Here is a 19,190-nt window from a genome sequence, read left to right on the forward strand (position 1 = left end):
TGGTCGTGGAGAACTTCGAAGAGTTGATGATCCGGTCATGTTTGGGCTGTCTGTTCGTGCTTGCCTCGGTCGCCCCGGCAACCCCTCGGCCCGGGCATTTAATCCGGCATATCGGGGTTATCTCGCTTTCCTTATCTGACCTGCGTCGTCTTCATCCCACAGCCAGTGTCATGGCCTCCCATTCCCCTCACTCCGCTGCCCCCGGGCATGCGACCGTGTCGCCAGATGCGAAACATCCCACGTCCGTCTCCGTCCAGGGCTTCCGCATTTCGACACAGAAGCTACCCATTCTCAAGGCTGAGCCCATCGAGGAGATGACGAAGAAGCTGGGCATTGCGCCACCCGAGATGATCTTTGGAGACAATTTTGTGGCCATTGAGCGGGAAAAGGGCGATTGGGGGATTCAATTCAACGCATTTGACGCGTTAGACCGGGTGGACAAGACGGGACAGTCCATGCTCCAGGTGGCCTATTCGAGAGAATGGCAGAAAAGCAGGTACGTTTCTTTGTCCGTGCAATGGCATGCCATTAATTCGGAGGTCGATCTAGAGAGAAAACACACGAGGGCATTAAAGAAGTGGTGAAGCCGTTCGACTGGTCCTATAGCACCGACTACAAAGGCACCCTTCACCCCAATGCCCGCCCATTCGAAGAAACAACCAAACCGATCCCTATTGAACTCCTCAAACGTCCTGATCCAATCCTATTTTTTGATGAAGTTGTTCTTTACGAGGACGAGCTCGCCGACAATGGGATTGCAATGCTCTCATGCAAGATCCGCGTGATGCCGGGTCGACTTCTTCTGCTGTCCCGGTACTTCATGCGCCTTGATAACGTCCTGATTCGACTTCGAGACACCAGAGTCTATGTGGACTTTGAGAGTCGCGAGGTGATCCGGGAATATCAGGCCAAGGAGGGTGAATATGAGAAAATTCGACAGGTACGGTACTACACTCCTCCAGACGATGACCTAGTCGATTAATAAACTGCAGACTCTGGCGGCGACCAGGGAGGATGTTCCGGCGTTTATGCGAGACCCCAACCGGTTGTCCGAAGTTTTGCCTCTCGTGGACAAACGCTCTGAGAGGGTTTCTCTCGATGGCTGAAGTGAATTGGAAACACCACTCTTCTTGGCCTACGGAACGTGCAATGAAAATGACGAAGCTATATTGCATCCGAATCGGAAAGACTATTTGAGCAGGATGGCGGAGTACGCATTTCATACGAACCAGACCATCGTGCATCGCTTGAAGAAGCGTGAGCTCATGGAGCCGAACCGATGTCTTGGGCAGCTGGTGCAGGAACATCGCAACCAACATACCGACGTGAGCTGTATGAAAACAGGAGCATTGTGCAAATTAATGTCATAGACGAATATCAATAATGAATGAAACAGTTATGATCCTAAATTGTTTATAGTCGCAGTACCGATCTATTAGAGTAACACTTGGAGGACAAACAGTGCAAACGGGTTGATTTTCCCCCGTCCGTAACAATCCTCCTTCCCGACTCACCCAACACACAGCAATGTCTAGAACACTAACATTAGGTGTGCGAGGGTTTCGCCAGTCGCGATGGCTTCAGGTCTGCACATACATATCCATACAGGTGACCGCTCAAGCTGACCCGTGAACTGCAGCCACAGTCCCAGAGCGCCTCGATCTCCACCGCCGCGCAACACCCTGTTCGGTATACCAGTCGCAACGCCTCGAATACACCGGCTGAGCCTTTTCTGCCCGTATCGTCAAGTTCAACCCTTCTGTTTCGACTCTACTCGCAATCACCGCGCCTGGCGAGAAGTGGCGCGCCACGTCTAGGCGGAGCCGCCGAAATCTACGTCGCATACGGCATGACCCAGAAACTCTTCGAGGCCTGCTCCAGCCAGGCCGATTATCAGATTCCGCAGATATCCCAGAAGGGAGTTCCGGTGCCTAAAACAGAGGCTGGTGAAGACCTAGGCGTGGGTGAGAGTTGGTGGTTTAAAGGTGAACCCTCTCCCTCGCCCTGGCTGTTGTAGAAACTAATCTTTGAGCGCGTGTGTATACAGAACTCGGTCTTCTGCCAACCTTTTCCACCTGGTCACAAGTGACTTTTCTCCACATGTATCTATTGACCGTCAGGCTCCGCGCGCTTCCCTCCCACGACAGCGTCCAGACCTACTCCCGCCACCTGATCGACCACTTCTCGCATAACGCAGAGCACCGGATGGATGTGCTCCATGACATTAGCAGCCGGACCATCCGGAACAAATACCTCAAGGATCTATTTATTCAGTGGCGCGGTGTACTGGCTGCCTACGATGAAGGTCTGGTCAAGGGCGACGCGGTGCTGGGTGCTGCTATCTGGCGGAACTTGTGGAAGGCTAGTCCGACGGGACCCGATGGTCAGGAACTGAACTGGTCTAAGGTCGCATTGGTGGTGGCGTATATGCGGCGGGTTTTGTCGCAACTCTCGCAAATGAGTGAGGCTGATATGGTCTTTACCCTCAGCGGCAAGGACAAGGGCACTATCTTTGGATACTCGGAGGCAGATCGGAAACTTGTCGAGTCAAGCCAGTGATCATGTCGACAAAAAGCTTTCTTGGATACCTGTTTTACTATTGAAATAATTCTTGGTGCTAAAATCATGTATAATATGACACCCATTTTTCATCCACACTCTTTTTAAAATGGAGAATATAACTAGCAAACAGTCTACTGGTCTTTCTTGCCGAATAGATCTTTCTCGACCATGGCACGGCAAATCGGGTGATAGAAGTCGCGATACTTCTCGAATGTCGCGAGTGCAATGGGGCGGTTGATTTTCTGGAGATTGCGGTACCTGGACCAGATCAGATTAGCATATCGCAACCTCACACAGAACTCGAGATAGGGGGCACATACAATGGTCGCACAAACTTCATTCTTCCGATCCGGCCCAGCAGCTCCGTGGTTGGTTCAATCACACTCTCATCCCCGGTCTTCATGCCGACTTGGAAGTAGAGGTTGGCCACCTCAATATTCTCGCTCTTGGCTAGTCTGTAGACTTCACCCATCAACTTTGACAGCTCGGGCTGCAGAGGCTGCTCGAAACGGAGAACCTGCTCCAGGAAGACAACGATCTGGTTCGCTGTCAGATCCTGGATATCGCTGGCCTGGGGCTTGAAAGACGAGCCGGGGAGAGATTTCCATTTCTGGGCAAGCTCGTAGACCACGTCTACAAGCGAGGTGTCAAAAGTCGGCTTGGGAGGCAGGCCGGGAGCGTAAAACCACTTATCCCAGTCCAGCTCGTTTAGAGCCTTGGATGCGTCGGCATCGGACTTGAAGAAATCCAGGACAGTCGCCTTGAACTCATAGGAATCGAGAGACTTGGTCTTGAAGACGGTGAAGTACTAACGAGGAAGTCAGCCATGATCAACATTGCAAAAGACAACTACACGTACATGAGGGATGAACTTGTCCCACTGTTGCTTGCCGACCAGATTCTCGAGATGGAACAGGAAGTTGAACCCTTTCTCGTAGGGAATGCTGGAGAAAGCATCATCCGGATCCTTGCCCTTGAGATCCACCACCAGCTTGGTGAATTCGTGGTCGTGGCCAAAGTGATCCATAGCGTCGGTCAGCGCTTTCCACCCGATAATGGCGGAGAAGTGACGGTACGGCTCGCCATGAATGGCGGCCAGAATCCGTCTCTCCAAGTACACGGTCCAGCCCTCGTTCAGCCAGAAATGCTCCCACGAGGCATTGGTGACGAGGTTGCCACTCCAGCTGTGAGCGAGCTCGTGCGCAATGACATCGATATTTTCCCGGTCCTGGAGACCGTGTCAGTTATCATCACCAACCAGAATCCCATCCGAACATACCTTTGAAATAATGCTGGGAGTGGCGAAAGTGAATATGGGATTCTCCATTCCACCATACGGGAAACTCGGAGGCAGGATCAGGACATTGTACTCGCCCCAGACATAGGGATAGACAATTTTCTCGATAGTCGTGATGAAATTCTCCGTGTCATTCTCGAGCTCCCACGTGCATCCGGCAAGCTCGTCCGGGCTGGTGGCTACGACACTGCGAGGGCCAATGGGGGCCTCCGCCACATCACTTGATTGGGGTTCCCGTTAATACACTGACACGAGAGACAGAGGGGATGAACCTTACCCGCTGGCCAGGGCAAAGAGATAGCTGGGGATCGGAATGGACTGGTGGAATCGGTACAGCTGGTTTCCGGACTGGGGGGTCATCGAGGACTGTCGGATTGGCAGACCACTGGCAATCACCGGTAGTGGCGAGGTGATGTTGAAGTCAAACGTACTCTTCACATCCGGGGTGTCCTGACACGGGAAAATGGACCGCGCGTGGATGGCCTGGCATTGCGAGACTGGAGCGGTTGTTAGCCATGACTGCCACAGCCTGCCTCTCCGGAAGCATTCTAGGCTGTGCCCGGAGCCACCTACACATATAGGGATGTTTCTTGTTGGAGGTTTGGGCAGGCGTCAGCCATTGGAGCGCCGTGCAGCGAGCGGTGGTCTTCACGGAAATCTATGCATGCACGGTCAGTCTGCATCCAGATGATCCGTCACTTCAAGGACCTACCTCGACCTCGACGGTGCCATTCAGCTTCACACCCTGTTCGAGGGTGATCTTCAAGGGCGTGCCGTAGGGCTCCACCTGGGGCAGCAGCTCCCACTGGGAGGGCTTGCCGTCGACCTTGACGGCGCCAATGTCGAGATGGCTGGTGTCGAGGATGATTTCGCGCGACTGGGCGTCGGTGATGGACTGGAACTGGTGGACGACATTGCCGGCCAGCAGCTTCTGGTCGAAGCGGATATCGAGGTTGGCGGTGATGTGGGTGGATCGCCAGTTGTTGTAGTTGCTGAGAGTGTTGGGATCCCGCGGCGGGTTGATGGTGCTGATGGTGGCCATTGTCCGTCTCTGGAAGCAGGGCAGTCTCTGGGAACAGCGGGTGGGCAGAGGAGAGAAGAAGCGCACCAGACCGGCCATATTAACTTGTGTCAAGCGAGCCGCACCTAAGCGATCGATCCGTGGATGAAGGATAGATCCGTCGATACCGCTCTGATCTGTCAACTAGGGGTATTCTTCTGCAGCGCATAGGTAATATTGCCTGTTGCCTCTGGTCGGATTTATTTATCTATTCTCCCCTTCTCTTCTTCTCTCCTTCCTTCCACCTCCCGACTATTCCGTCGCCTATACTCCCACTCTGCACGATTACCCGTGCTCTTCAGCCCCTCCCCGCATCGGCCACCGCCTTCCCCTGAATTGTTATCGAGGACCAGCTGGAACCATTATTATTATTATTATCATCCACGAGTTTGACCCCTGACTCCCCCCAACGACGGAGGACCACTGCCCGTCTGGACTCACCACTGGCTCGGTCCTGTCCAGGATTATTCCTGCCCCCTGTCACCCTCCGATCTCATTGTGAGTCTCTTCCCTCCCTTTCTCTCCAGGAACCCAACAATCCGCCCCCCGGGATCGTCCTGCGATCGGCCCAACTGACTTCCACCGGTGAATTCCCAGGCCAATTGCGAGAAGGGAGGTGTCTCAGTCGCATGATCGCATTCCGGTAGCCTTGTTCAGCGTCTTGTCTTCGAAGCGATGCATTGAGTGGCATTAGAGGTATAGATCAGGGGGAGCCCGTGTCTCCGTGAGAATGCTACACCACACGGCGGTGGACGATGAACTCAAGCCGTTCCAGCCCCGGCGTCCCTCAATACCAGACTCAGCGCCCTTCGCGGCCCCCAATCGGCCCAGCTCTCGTTCCTCACGACCAAGTTCGCGAAATCGCATGGTGAAACCACCGGCCACTCCAACGGGCCTCGGCGCGCGCACAGAAAAAGTCCCGCACTTGCCTTCGGATAGCCCAGCATCGGGCAGTCCCATCAAAGAGGGACTCGGGAGTGTCAATCGTTGGTCCCACTCAACCGCATCGAGCAAGGCTCCATCGGACTACGGGATTCATCGCCGAGGGAGCTCCAAAATGTCGATATCAGGGGATCGCCAGTCCCCACAGGCTGTGAGGAATGTAGTGGATTATAGTCGAAGCGCGGGAAACCATAGTCCTCAACGTGGGCAAACGGACGCTCCGATGTTGATGCTTCCCGAGCTTGGATCATCCGCCATGTTTGCTGCCGACCCAACTTCCCCGCCGCTGGATCTCTCATTTACGGCCTCCGGCAATCTCGCACAAAACCAGTCACCCAATAAACCACAAACGGGCACAGAAACAGCCCGCCCCGCCAACAGCGTGGCTCACACCAACCAAGGCTCCATGTCTCTAGCCGATGGGGAAGGGGGTCCGGAATCGCGGCATCATAGCCAGACCCAAAAAGTCATGCTCTCCAGGGCTCTCCAAAAAGCAAACACCGCAGTTCTGCTGGACAATGCGGCCAATTTTGAGGGCGCCATGGAGGCGTACAACGATGCCTGCAACCTACTGCAATTGGTCATGTTCCGCAGCAATGGTGGCGAGGAGGAAAAAATGAAGCTGCAGGAAATCCGTGACACATACATGATCCGAATCACCGAGCTTCAGCGCCTGGACATTCCTCTCCCCGATGATGATGGCAAGGCCCTTCCCGATCGCCCCCTGAGTCAGGAGTCATATGGTGAATTCGATGACCACGGAATTATCGATACTCAACCAAGCTCTCTCCGCTCCAGTCTGAACTTCCAAGATGCCGCACTGGACGATAGGGAACGATTAGCCTCAGGCATGGTGCCTCCTAGACGCCAATCATCAATGAAGAATCAACATCCACGGTACCGAGAACCCTCCATGCCGCAGGAATCCAATGAAACAACCTCGTGGCTGGATACGATCGATGAGTCTGGTGCATCGTCACCATCATCGGCCAATTCCAGGGCTTCGTCCGTATATCTGCGCCGCCGGACGAGCCGCCGCTTGAGCAATGATACCGAGGCTGCGTTTGATGCTGCACTGGACGCTGCGGTAGAGGCCGCGTACGACGAAGGCCTAGAGCCAGTCTTGGAGTATAATGAAGATGAAAGTGACTATATCGTGGCCAATGCCCGCAGGAATATCGAGCTGGCGAAGCAAAGGGTTCGGGAGGCGGAACGAGAGGCGGAAGCTATGAATCGTGGCCGTGCAATGCGTCACATGCAAGAGCAGAGGATAGATGGCCACCCCCATGGTTTGGATTCGGATTATCTGGATGAAGAAGCGGAAGAGGAGGAGCGCCTCTTGGAGGAGATGACCAAGGGCTATGTGATGGATGACTTCGAATTCGGCCTTCAGTCTAAGTCTGCTCTTCCCCGAGAATCTGGCTCGAGCAACGTGTCAGGAAGAACCTGGGAAAGCTCTGTGACATCCAATCTCAGCGCCGGTGCTACTCTGTCGACTCTTGCGGAAGATGACGACGACCAGAAGACGGTGCCCAACACCTTACCCTATTCTCCACCCACCTCGGTCTTGCCAGCCATTCCAGCCTCGTCTGATTTCCCTGGCTTGCCACCGCAACGGGTTTCTATCACCCGGCCGCCTATGCCCACCAATGAACCACCCGCCATTCCCGGGGTACGAGCGCGGAGACTGTCTGGCCAGAACCGGGATCTGAAGATTAACATTGGGTCTCGTGCCCGAACGGACTCAACCGAATCAGCAATGGACTCCTTTGCGACACCATTGACTAGCCAAGCGCCACCGCCTCTCCCAAAGGATGACCCCTCAGACTTATCCAGGTCGTCTACTCCGGCCTTCCGATCCAACGCGCGCAACCCTTCGATTGGATCTTTCGTGGAGAACGCCTCAGCTGCTGCCAATCTGTCTAGGGTACTCTCAAGAGAAGATGAGGAACCAGAGCTGCCACCAGTCCCATCGTCATCCGCCCCGCGCCCTATGGCCAAGATTCCCTCGGCACCAGACGGTTTAGACAGACGCGGTTCGAGCACCAAGGCCTTCCGCAGTCGAAACGTCTCTGTTTCCACTCCCGATACGGCCCCTGATTCACCAACGACACCGTTCAGCGGCTCGTTCCCAAACTTGGACAATCAGAGAAGCGCGCTGTCTAACAGTATTCCAATCCCGCCTACTCCCACTGGTATTAGCTTTACGCAGAATGGACTACCGACGGGTGGCCTCAATCTCTTTGATTGTGATATTCACTCACCTACCACTCTGGGCTGTCCGAATTCACAACTGCCAAATGGCCCTGTTCCGTTGGAGCCGTGCCCGGAGTCTTATCTTCTTCGTCCATTCTGGTTGATGCGAAGCTTATATCAGACGATTGCTCATCCTCAAGGAGGGTACTTGTCAGCCAAACTCTTTATTCCCCGCGATGTCTGGCGAGTGAAAAATGTCAAACTCAAAGCTGTTGAGGATAAGGTGTCCAACTGCGATCTCTTGACTGCCGCGCTACTCAAGTTGGCTCAGGTGGATACATACGATGCGGATGCGGTGCTAGAAGAGATGCAGGCGCTTGAGAACGTTCTCGACCAGGTTCAAAATGTGTTGACCAAGAAACTAGGCCATGAGGTCGGTGTACAGGCGGCTATGCCCCTCTTAAAGCAGGGTGCAGCGCCAGACGAGCTGGCTCATGTGGAGAATTTACCCACTAAGACCTCCAGTACGAGCAACAAGTCATCATCCCTACGGTCCTGGAAACGGCTACGGTCAAAGACTTCCGGTGTAGGAGGTGTCAGCGCCCCCGTGGCAAGTGTCAGGGAAAGCAACAAGGACAATCTGACTCTGAACTCGCTCCCCATGTCCTCGACTCCTTCGACCCATCCGAAGCGCAATGTCACTCAGCTGGAACTGGGAGGGCCCAATGCCAACTACATGGGCGCGTTGGCTCGTCTCTTTGATGCTGTTCAGGTTCTAGGTAGGTCTTTTAACTCTCCTGTTGATTCTTGCGTTCTAACCCAGTTTAGATCAAATCGCCCAGCAGGTCGAAGATCCTGGACTGAAACATTCGTCCCCGACGCATGTCGGTCTAGAGCTCAGCACGCGACATGCTGCCGAGTTTTTTGGTTTCTATGTATGCCGCTTCGCATTGACTGATGTGGGCATGATGCTCGACAAGTTCATCAAACGGGGCAGTGAATGGGTGCTGATTTAAGAAGTATATATGGTGTTTCATGTTTCATGTTTTTTTCCCCTGCCAATACCTTGACACACAGTCTCTCCGTCTATACATTTTCCGTTCTTTGCGATGTCTCCCTTTGAAGATACCACGACTCCCCCAGTTTCTCGTGACATATTTATGATTGGAACCCCCGAAAACATATGTTTATTGCCATGGTTCGTTATATCTATTGCAGGCGCTCTACTACCTGCCTGCTTGTGCAATGTAGTTAGTTATATGGTGCCGACGGTCTTGGGCTTGAGTTTGGCATGACATGTTTCCCTCTTGCTCTGTCCATGATTTCTCTCTCTCGGACGTAGGACTTAGATCTGAATGCTGGCTGAGCGAAGACATATCTGCCGCCGTCGCTCAGCGTCGCGAATGATCTCGGCGGATAATTTCAAGCTCGGCGCCAGATGTGCATATCGCTCCACCTCAGATACCACGCTCGAAATAATCGCGTCCACCTTCACGCCAGGCGGTAGCAGGGACGAGAGGCAGGGAGACATGCTTGCCCCCATGATCAGGAGGGACTGGGATACCATCGACAGAGCACCTTGCCATAAATACGGCAGGTGGCCTTCACGATGCTGAGTGATATGTTCCAGCTGGCGCAAGGTGGCATCGAGGCAACGCCGACAACACTCTCGCACTCCTTGATCATTTCCAGCTTCTTCCTTTTCGAGCACTGCTAAAATATACGGGCGGTATATAATGGTCCGACAAGCGTTGTAGCGTAGTCTGAGGACCGTTTGGACGGGGTTGGAGATGGGTACTTGCGTGAGAGGAAATTGGATGGGCTTGGGCAGGCTATCGTACCACTGGGACAGTTGGAAGTCCAGCTCCGAGACGATGGGACCCAGGGCAGAAAGCGTGTGGGTACTGCCTTTCTGGTAGATGAGATGGCTCACTCGATTCAGAAGTCGACGCAGTGCAATCTCAGCCAGAAAGTACCAGAGATCGTCCCGACCAGCAGGCTCCTCGGTAATCTCATGGCCACTTTCTTCCTCGTTCTCGTCGTCTTCCTCGTCGAAGCCACCCGGGAGATCTACCATCTCTTCAAATTGCACTATACCAGAGTGTGGCAGGTCCAGCTCTGCGAGTAGATCACTCTCGAAGAGTAGTGTATTCCAATACACCCGCACGCTGAGCTCCCGCCACTGCACCGGCACGCGGTTGGGGCTGCCGCCGAACAACAGCTGTAACTTCATGCTCACATTCGACAACAGCATCCATGCCTCCAGCGGCCGGACGAGATAGAATAGGTATGCAGAGGCCAGAACCATGCATTGTGCCGCAATGACCGTATTGCGCATCATGACCGATGGTAGGAGGTTCCATGCGGCCGCAAAATATGCAAGACCTGGCGGGTCGCAATCTGGTGCCACAAAGGATATACTCCCGTGATGACTAGCACTTCCCAGGGCCAGTATTAAAAGTACTAGACAGCTTACGGGTCCGTTCTGGAAACCATGCGCGAGAGCCGTCTGGTAGCATCTATCCCAAGTATACGGATTCACACATGCATACCAAACATTCGCGTGGGTGAAGAAGGCATGCACATAGGTAGTTGCGTTGGCCAGGTCAAACCCCGAGTTCGGGGTCATTCGCAATGGTTCGCGAGCCATTTCGAGCTGAAGTAGATTCTGTGGGTCGTAAGGCCCCGAAACCAGATCCCGGATCAGGGGCCAATGCAGCAGATTCAGGGCTGGGGTGGTGTGCATCTTGGGCATCGTCGAAATGCTCATGGGGGGAGGCGGATTCGCCCAGCCTCCAAGGCCCGCAGAGACGGGAATCCTGCTGGATACATGGGCGGCGCTGGATGGCCTGGCGAACGGGTCATCGCTACCGATGTTGGAGTCATTACTCGTGGTTGGAGAGGCCGACGCCAGCGCCAACTGAGGAAGAGGAAGGTCTTGCCCTGCTAGACTGGAGTGCAGCAGGCCTTCAATGCGGGCTAAATGCTCGAGGATCAGTTTGTCTCCGGCATCGAGCTTCATCCCGGGCTCGCGGTAAACGCAGTCGGCGTTGAGGTCGGTGCAGAGCTGACACTTGGGTCGGGCTCCATTGCATCGTGTCTTTCGTAGTCGACATATTTGACATGCAATGGTTGCTCGTCGTCGAGGATATTCGGCTGCTTCTGAATTCGAGCGTTTTTTCTTGCCGCCGGACAGCTCACTGGCGGGGCTCATCAAGAGGACCTCTTTCTCCGGCGACGGAGACATGAGCTGATAATGTTTCGTTCTGGGGTCAACCCCGCCTTAGACCTTGATATATTTCTTCCTCCAAGGATTGCACTCCGAGAATCGAGCGGTCCATTGGTTTGGAGGTACGCATCCGATACTTATAGGCTTCGGACAAAGCGAACCAAGCCTCGTTGCCCTTGAGCCGGTGAGCACGATGACGCCGCAATGGACAAGCGAGGGCTGGAATCCTGGGGAAGACCGTGGGGTAAGCCATGCGGGATAATATGGCCAAAAATAAGAATCGCTGAACTGAAGACGGAGCAAGGTCCGTGGCGGATCAGGCAAGTGAGTTAGGTAATGAAAGGCAACCAGCGAGAAGGGTGAGTTAGTGACCGAGTGAAAATAATAATGATGATCATAAGTCAGAATCGATCGATTAATATCATCTATATAGATACAAACAATACTATAAACAATGAAGTATAGACCCAGAGTATAGTGGTACCAGGCGGCACGTGCACGCGTCTACCCCGAAACACGCGTTGTTGTTACTGCTTCTTTCCCATCACAACACAACAAACAACCCTCCCCAAACACCATGCCGCGCCCAGCTCCCAAACGAACTCGGCCCTTGACCAAGGGCCCTCCTCCAGCTTCCAATGCCGATTCAAGCGAACAGGCAACTCGCGACAATGCCTCCACGAATGCGCCCAACTCCCCCGAACGAGGCTCGACGCTGGATCCCCGGCGCCAACTGCGCAGCCAGACCCCCATGAGCAAGACCTACGAGAATGCAATTGAGTCGTCGCCCATGGGAGAGCGAATGGGCACCGGAAGTCGACCCGGCACCGCCAGTCGACCACCGACGCGATCTCGAGGCTACTCATCTACTCTTTCGTTTGCGGGCCGTAAAGGTGACATGAGCTCGCGAGTCCCCGGCACGCCGGCCTTTGAAAGCTCCGTTCTGAGCAACTTCCGGCGAAGACCGCGCCAGCAAAGTATCCTTCATATGGTGCAGGCGGAGGACGGTTCGTCTGACTTGGATGACAGCGACTTTCTCGGAGGTCTGAGCCCTCAGGATGAGTCTACGCCGTTGAATCTCGCCCGGAAATCAATGGTCCACAAGCCTGCTGAGTCGCCCTCCCAATCACCTCCGTCATCCGGTGGCTCGCGCAAGCGCAAGCGCGCGACAAGAGGAGTACAAGCACCAGAGCCAGAGCCAGAGCCAGAATCACCATCCGCAGCAACAGACACCCTCACTGCTACTCCTGTACAGCGCGATCAGGGTGATGACCAGCCCTCCCATGCGCTGGAGGATACACCGCGGGCCTTGCAGTTCCCAGAAGTCCTCAGCCAAACCCTCGCACCACCAGCCAGCAGCAGTCCTCCGTGGAGCCCTTCTGCGCATTCCCAAACAAGTACTGCCCCAGTGGTCACTGGAGAAATTGCCAATACAAAGTCCAAGTCTAAAAACCCAGTTTATCTGTCCACCGCGGCGCTACAGGATCGGCTTCTGCCCCGCCGTCGTCAACGTCGGTCTAAGCACCGAGCAGCTGACGAATTTGAGGTTCCAAGCGATAGCGATAAAGAACACGACGCCGCGTCTGGTGACGAAGATGAATTGAGTTACCCCTTCTCTCGCCGGCCACGCAAGCCTCTGGCCAGTACTCAAGATAAATTGTCCACCCTCAACCGCCCAAAAACGCGTAAGACCAAGGCGAATAAGGTTGCGCGATCAGCAGCCACATACTCGCGTTCTATTGACAAAGAGAACGAACAGCTGGCTCTTTCCTCGCCGGGCTCATCACCTTTATCCTCGCCTCCGGACTCAGATGCTGAGGAAGAGACTGAAATACGGGCGACGCCTCGGTTCACGAGCGCGGAGTTGCGAGCTGCCGCGAAGAAGTTTGCGGAGATTGACCAGTGGAAACTGGAGTTTGAATATGTGTCTGCATCGGAGATGGGAGACTAATTTTGTGTTTTTCCCGGATGTGTAATTACTGCTGCTAGCACTTGCTATTATTGATACCTCTTGTTGTTTACTCTGGTTCTTGCTTCTCCCAAACGGGAAGCTTGTGTATACATGCACGTGATGCCTCACCGCAAAGACTGGTTGTTCACTTCGTAGTCATAGACACTCCTCGCTACTTTCAGTAGTCAAACCCCGAAAGACATCTATTACATGCGCCCTCGCAATATTTGATGCCGCCGGTCATCCGTCCCCACGCAGTCAGTTCAATTGGTCACCGAGGGCAACTTCCCCGGACTCACGCCATTTTCGTTCTTCCCCAAAAGTTCTATCCGGTCAGACAGCATGCACTCTCCGACCGACGTGGTGATCGCGGCGTTCAAAGAACGTGGTCTGTCCGTCAAGCCTGAGGTGATCGAATCTGCCTTGCGGGACAATCCCAAACACGCGGAATGGGTGTCCACTCATCTCCGCCCCGACACCCTGTTGTCCCGAGAAGAGCTCACAGTGCAAGTCTCACCGACTCAGCTAACGGCGACCAGCTAACCGAGCTTGCTAGTTACTCCAAATTGGAAAGGTCAGGCTCCCTTCAGACCATTCTCCACGACCCAGCGCTGGGCGCGACCCGGGCTGTGCTGGAAGATGATCTCCGATGCGCGATCGAATCTCTTGAAGCGTCGACCGCGGCCATCCAAAGGCAGACACAGACGCTGGAATCCCAATGCGAACAACTCAACGAGCAAATCCGCTTCGAAGACGATCTGGCCCAGAACCGAAATCGGGATATTGCGAGACTGCGCAAGAAGCATGAAGCGGGAAGGCAAAACACGACGGCTGCGGTAATTCTTTCTTGGGCCACAAGACCATAAAATATGCCACTGACGCCTTGCAGGCCAGTGAACTTTATACCGAGCTTGAGACCAGCTTTATGGATGCGATGGACAAGGCCAGCGCCGAGAACAAGAGAATACTGTCGTCGTTGTCCACCCGGCTGAAGCAGGACGACAAGACGCTTGCAGGCCTGGAGGCACTCATTTCCGGCGTGAAGTCTCATGGCAACAATGCTTCAATCGTCAAGCGAGCCTCCCACTTGACTGCACAGCTGGCGGTCTACGTGGCAGAGGAAATCCACTTCCGTCTCGACCGGATGTTCCTTGAAATGGTACTGGCAGGTGACTCGGCGCTGGGACGTGGCACAGATGGCGATGACGAGACCATCGCAGCGCTGGAGGAAGAACTGGAATCTCTATATTCGGAGATTGAGGTCCTAGCGGACATGTCCACGAAACAAAAGTTCACTGAGCCCATTTTACGAGAGATCCGAAACGAGCACAGCCAAATACGCGCTGCCTCTCAACAGAAACTGGAACAGGTGTGTGTTGCGATGCTTACTGAGGCATTTCATGGGAAACTCACCACTGACTCGCCCGTAGACGCTTGATCTCTTGATCGAGATGACTCTCTCCAGCGAAGAAATGACAGTATGGCTTGGAGAGCGGGAATCATCGTGTGAAACTCTCGAACAACTGGCCGCGCTCTACCACATGGAAGTGCCTAAGCAACCTGGGCCACAGTCATCGTCCCGGAGAGATTCTTTGAGACGTCGTTCATTGCAGCCGGGTGTCTTGTTTTCGAATGCACGAAATCATTCTAGCCCCGTGCCTAAGCAATCGGCCCTACAAAGCCTTTTGCGGCGCATAGGCGTGTCGCCCGACTCCGTGCTCTGTCCACGAGTAGAAGAAGGCGGCACCCAAGCGCTCCACGAAAAACGCACCGCACTCTCCGAGACACTCCGGAATATCGGCATTGCAGTTGACTCGCCACTGGTGGCCCACCTGGGGCCCGGGGACGTGGCATCTCAGTTACTGGCATCATCTTTGCACTCCAACTCCCACTTCCAAGCTTCGCTACCCGATCCGGATGAAGCAAGAGAGCTCTCGGGCATTGAGGCAGACCTGGGCACACTTCAGAAGGGAATCCAGCGGGTTAACTCGGATGTACTCCATCACCGGGATAAGAACTACGAGCGATTTGTCGAGCGATGGACTTGAGGAGCATGCGGCGCAGGTTCTGCCTAGTTGGCTTGAGACCCGCGCGAATCGACGCACGTCATTATAAAGGCAGCGTGTACGCTTTTCGTGCTCTCTGAGCCAGTAGATTGTTGTGTTCGTCTCAGCAGCGGGCTACCAACATGCTCACGGCCCGCTAATTCGGCGGCTGGTACTGTGGCTGGTGCAACGCCACAATGGACTGTACACCCCCTTTGATTTTTAACAGACTATATAGATATGAAAAGCTGTATTCTGCCTTGGGTACTGAGTCAGATCACAGGTTCAAGGATTCACTCGGAGGCTCACGGGTTGAAGAAAGCCTATCACGAGCCCAGGTCACTAGCCCCCGAGACTTGCGATCCTCCCGCCACACGCCAAAAACATTGCAAAGGCCTGCTGTTGCCTGCGTTCATCACATCTATATTCATCGCAGACCTCGAATATAAAATGGAGCATATTCCTGTGTCGAGTTCGAAAGATCCAGAGACGGACAGGACGATCGCCATCTATTCTGGTCTTCGCTTTGTCTGCAATCGACGAACAAAATCGACCCCTCTGGCGTTGCAACATCTGGAATCACCTGCTTTGTGTCGGTATCGTGACTGACGCCTTCTGTCCTTGATTTGTGACTTTGTTTGCTCATCTCACCTTTGTCTTTAACGTTCAAAGACCTATTTACCCTAAAGACGAGTCTTTGTTTATACATCTATTGTCACCTTATTCTATATCGGGTTCTTTCCTTCTTTGGCCTCTTTGTTTCAGCCAAGGACATAGAAATTATTGATCTTCAAGACGCTGCTTAATATCTTGGGGTTCGATCTGCTATTTATCGACATTCAAAGATGAATATCTTTCACCGAGTGCATCGGATGTATATCATTGAAGTCCACGGTGACCATCTTTCTCGAAAACTTCGGAAAGACGCTCGAGCTCCGAGGTCGTCCCGTTCCAACAACCATAGCCAACGCCAGACATATCGCTTTCGAGAGACCGTGGCGTCACCATCAGATTTCCCAGCGCCGACTCAATCAGCCCAGGCCCGCAAACTGCGAGAAAAAACCAGAGATATGCATTCTCAGTCCTGGTTTTCACATTTGTTCCATACCCACCTTTTTCATAAAAGGTCCGTACCACCGCCGCGACCTGAATGGCGCGCGGAGAGCAACGACCATGTCCGTAGACGAGCGGCCCAACATCCTCCTGCGAGAATTTCCCCAACCCGTGAGCGATCGTCTCGCCCGTACACGCTACGATATACGCGCTCATACCCAGAAGCCATACAACGACGGCCCGATGTGCAGATTCTGACGGTTGAGCCTAAAGTTCAACGGGTTCGTGTGCCGCGGGCTCCTAGGAGACCATCTCCCCCTTTTCCTGCGCAGTCAACCAGAAGGTTCCAACTGTCCGGTGCCTTTCGCAGTGCCTTTCGCGTCCCTCGGGCACCATCACCCGTCGTCGAGCGGGTTCCTCCCCGAGCTGGAAAGAGAGTCTTTTCCGCTCTCCATGTGGAGCGGAGGAACCTAGCAATTGAGGCCAAACGGCTTAGACCCTTTATGCCCTCTGGCGATTCTCAGCAGATCAAACCCACGATTGAGGATCGATATCCTCGACCATATCAAGAGGAAGCAACACCTAGATGTTCAAGATTTGGCCCTTTTATCGAAACGAGGTATCCCTACATGGTTCAGGAAGGGTATACTAGAATCCAAACTTCAAGCAAGAGGATCCTCCACGACGCACAAATGCGTCAGAACCGTCAGTATACCACTATAAGGCCCTATAGCGAACCAGGTTCGTATAGGAAAAGCGTTCGTTTCTTAGTGAGGTGAACGCGGTCCAGTTGTATTAGAAACCATGCCTAAACCCCTTCCTTTGGGATTGAATGATGGCATGCAGAAAGCAAAAATTAGACAGGCTTCATTCTACTTAACTAAAAGATGCTCTTTCATTATCGAAAGCTCTATATATAACCAGTTATCGCATATTTATACCGCATGACGAACACGCTCGCTCTAGAAGTTTGGACTCTAATGTCGAGGATATCGAACCTCGATCATGGTGTTTGTTCGCTGGAATCGCTAGAGGGCATAGAGGGTCTAGGCCGTTTGGCCTCAAATGCTAGGCTGCTTAGCTCCACATTGAGAGAGGAAACGACTCTCCAGCTCGGCGAGGAACTTGCTCGAAGACGGGCGAGGATGCCCGAGGGGCGCGACGGACACCAGATGATTGAGACTTTTGATCAACTGGTTCCATAGTTCCATAGAAGGACGGCGAGGTGGGTTGGTCCCCTTGACAGCCGGGGAGCGCAAACAGGCTGAGCTTTGGGCTGCCTTCGGATGACCTCTCTTTCCGAAACTTCGAAAGATCGTCTCCAAAGAGAGGCATCTACGAATGTGGAAATCCCAAGAGATATTCATTCCTCATCACCTGTTCCGTACTGACGAAATAAGACGTAGTTACCTAAGTAGCTACCCAGGGAGTCACCAATCCTAACTGGGTCAACGGTGGGTCCATATCTCCTTTCTTCTCTTTCTTGTCCTTCTTCTTATCCTTTCTCTCATCCTCCTTCTTCCTCCTCCCCCTGATCGCATTCTTCTTTCCCCAAACTCGGGCTGGTCCGCCCGTGGGTCCCCTTTTGGCCGGATTGGATCTCAATCGAGCCTTTTACCCGACGGTGGCTTTGGGCACGTGAACGTAAACAGTGAGGGCCTAGACGTTGCACAACCGACTACAGATCGCATCTATCCTCCTTCGCGATTATCACCACCTCGGATCCCTCGAAAACACCTGGTATTCACATCGCACACGCTGGACCTACCCTCCCGTCTGAACGCCACCCGAGATCGCTTCAAAGCCTCCCCCCACACCACGAACGAGCAAAGCAGTCTGTGCCATAAAATGAGCCATTTATCCGAGGAGCCACTGTCTACCTGTCAGTCCAGGTGCACTCTTTCTCTCACAACCGGCGAGTCGCCACCCTTCTGCGCGGGGCAATAAACGCACTCAGCATGGCCGCTGTCATGACACAAACCCAGTCCCCGCGGGCACTGCTGAAGCTGGATTCGAATGAGGCCCAACAGACCGCCGCGCAGCCGTTGCTTAATAGTGTCTTCGACATCACCCCCGAAACTGCACTGAGCCTGCTCTGCCACAACATCGAATACCTGAACACATTCTTCGCGCAAACGTCCGAAGATGACTCCTACAGCTCTACCCCGGCGGAAAGTCAGACCCCAGGAGAAGGAGAGGCTCTGCCGGTCCACATCGCGCATGTGCATTTTGGAGAGGACCGCGCACGAGCAGAAGCCCTTCAGCTCGGAATCATCTCCCGGCGGTTCCTGTCGAAGAAAGTGCCCCCGATCGCGCTACAGGACTACCTCCTGCGCCTACACCGTTATTGTCCCATGTCAACCGCAGTCTATCTCGCTACGAGCGTTTATATTACCAAGATGACCCTGGTAGAGAAGGTGCTCCGTGTCAATCCCCACAACATGCACCGGTTGGTCCTCGCCGGGTTGCTGGTAGCTAACAAGGCCCTGGAGGACCTGAGTTTTCGGCACAGTCGGTTCGCTAAAGTGGGTGGCGTCAGCAATCAGGAGCTGTCGAAGCTGGAGATCAACTTTTGTTTCCTGGCGGACTTTGAGCTTCGCGTGGATGAGGAGATGCTGATGGAGGAGGTGCGCGTGCAGGACCGCCGAGCGGCGCCGTCGGCGGATTCTGAGCCGAACAGCTCCATGTATGTGAACAACAACCATAACAATGTACTAGAATAATCGCAATGCACCATCATCTTCGGCAGGATCAACAGAGTCCGGGAACGCGGCTGCCTGGCTGAGTCAGCAGCCATACCGCGGACAGAATCAGTAGGGATAGGGATGATAGTTATAATATTATTCTGGTGAAAG

General features: G+C 53.9%; 8 protein-coding genes across 8 annotated transcripts; 6 read left to right on the forward strand and 2 right to left on the reverse strand.

Annotated features, from left to right (window-relative positions):
- Positions 1-26: 26 nt before the first annotated feature.
- N7510_008695 (TIP41 family protein) lies at positions 27-982 on the forward strand (the record flags this gene model as incomplete). The annotated part of the gene is made up of 2 exons (XM_056980620.1): positions 27-496; positions 550-982. 2 exons carry the CDS (start codon positions 27-29, stop codon positions 980-982), a joined length of 903 nt encoding a protein of 300 aa, XP_056830829.1.
- Positions 983-1,202: 220 nt separating this feature from the next.
- N7510_008696 (uncharacterized protein) lies at positions 1,203-2,559 on the forward strand (the record flags this gene model as incomplete). The annotated part of the gene is made up of 3 exons (XM_056980621.1): positions 1,203-1,325; positions 1,640-1,964; positions 2,048-2,559. 3 exons carry the CDS (start codon positions 1,203-1,205, stop codon positions 2,557-2,559), a joined length of 960 nt encoding a protein of 319 aa, XP_056830830.1.
- A 134-nt stretch (positions 2,560-2,693) lies between these two features.
- Positions 2,694-4,979, reverse strand: N7510_008697 (bifunctional aminopeptidase/epoxide hydrolase; the record flags this gene model as incomplete). The annotated part of the gene is made up of 7 exons (XM_056980622.1): positions 2,694-2,820; positions 2,883-3,370; positions 3,422-3,790; positions 3,842-4,079; positions 4,137-4,356; positions 4,433-4,517; positions 4,572-4,979. The coding sequence occupies 7 exons, from the start codon at positions 4,977-4,979 to the stop codon at positions 2,694-2,696; spliced, it is 1,935 nt and encodes a 644-aa protein (XP_056830831.1).
- Positions 4,980-5,649: 670 nt separating this feature from the next.
- On the forward strand, positions 5,650-9,073 carry N7510_008698 (uncharacterized protein; the record flags this gene model as incomplete). The annotated part of the gene is made up of 2 exons (XM_056980623.1): positions 5,650-8,836; positions 8,886-9,073. The coding sequence occupies 2 exons, from the start codon at positions 5,650-5,652 to the stop codon at positions 9,071-9,073; spliced, it is 3,375 nt and encodes a 1,124-aa protein (XP_056830832.1).
- A 329-nt stretch (positions 9,074-9,402) lies between these two features.
- Positions 9,403-11,304, reverse strand: N7510_008699 (Zn(II)2Cys6 transcription factor; the record flags this gene model as incomplete). The annotated part of the gene is made up of 1 exon (XM_056980624.1): positions 9,403-11,304. One exon carries the CDS (start codon positions 11,302-11,304, stop codon positions 9,403-9,405), a length of 1,902 nt encoding a protein of 633 aa, XP_056830833.1.
- A 559-nt stretch (positions 11,305-11,863) lies between these two features.
- On the forward strand, positions 11,864-13,237 carry N7510_008700 (uncharacterized protein; the record flags this gene model as incomplete). The annotated part of the gene is made up of 1 exon (XM_056980625.1): positions 11,864-13,237. The coding sequence occupies one exon, from the start codon at positions 11,864-11,866 to the stop codon at positions 13,235-13,237; it is 1,374 nt and encodes a 457-aa protein (XP_056830834.1).
- A 342-nt stretch (positions 13,238-13,579) lies between these two features.
- On the forward strand, positions 13,580-15,285 carry N7510_008701 (uncharacterized protein; the record flags this gene model as incomplete). Its single annotated transcript, XM_056980626.1, has 4 exons — positions 13,580-13,747; positions 13,786-14,073; positions 14,127-14,606; positions 14,668-15,285. The coding sequence occupies 4 exons, from the start codon at positions 13,580-13,582 to the stop codon at positions 15,283-15,285; spliced, it is 1,554 nt and encodes a 517-aa protein (XP_056830835.1).
- A 3,008-nt stretch (positions 15,286-18,293) lies between these two features.
- N7510_008702 (putative cyclin-dependent protein kinase complex component) lies at positions 18,294-19,058 on the forward strand (the record flags this gene model as incomplete). Its single annotated transcript, XM_056980627.1, has 1 exon — positions 18,294-19,058. One exon carries the CDS (start codon positions 18,294-18,296, stop codon positions 19,056-19,058), a length of 765 nt encoding a protein of 254 aa, XP_056830836.1.
- Positions 19,059-19,190: the final 132 nt, after the last annotated feature.

The sequence above is a fragment of the Penicillium lagena genome (assembly GCF_028827675.1).
Source record: "Penicillium lagena strain IBT 129212 chromosome Unknown utg000006l_segment0_segment0, whole genome shotgun sequence".
In the NCBI taxonomy this organism is placed as follows: Eukaryota; Fungi; Ascomycota; class Eurotiomycetes; order Eurotiales; family Aspergillaceae; genus Penicillium; species Penicillium lagena.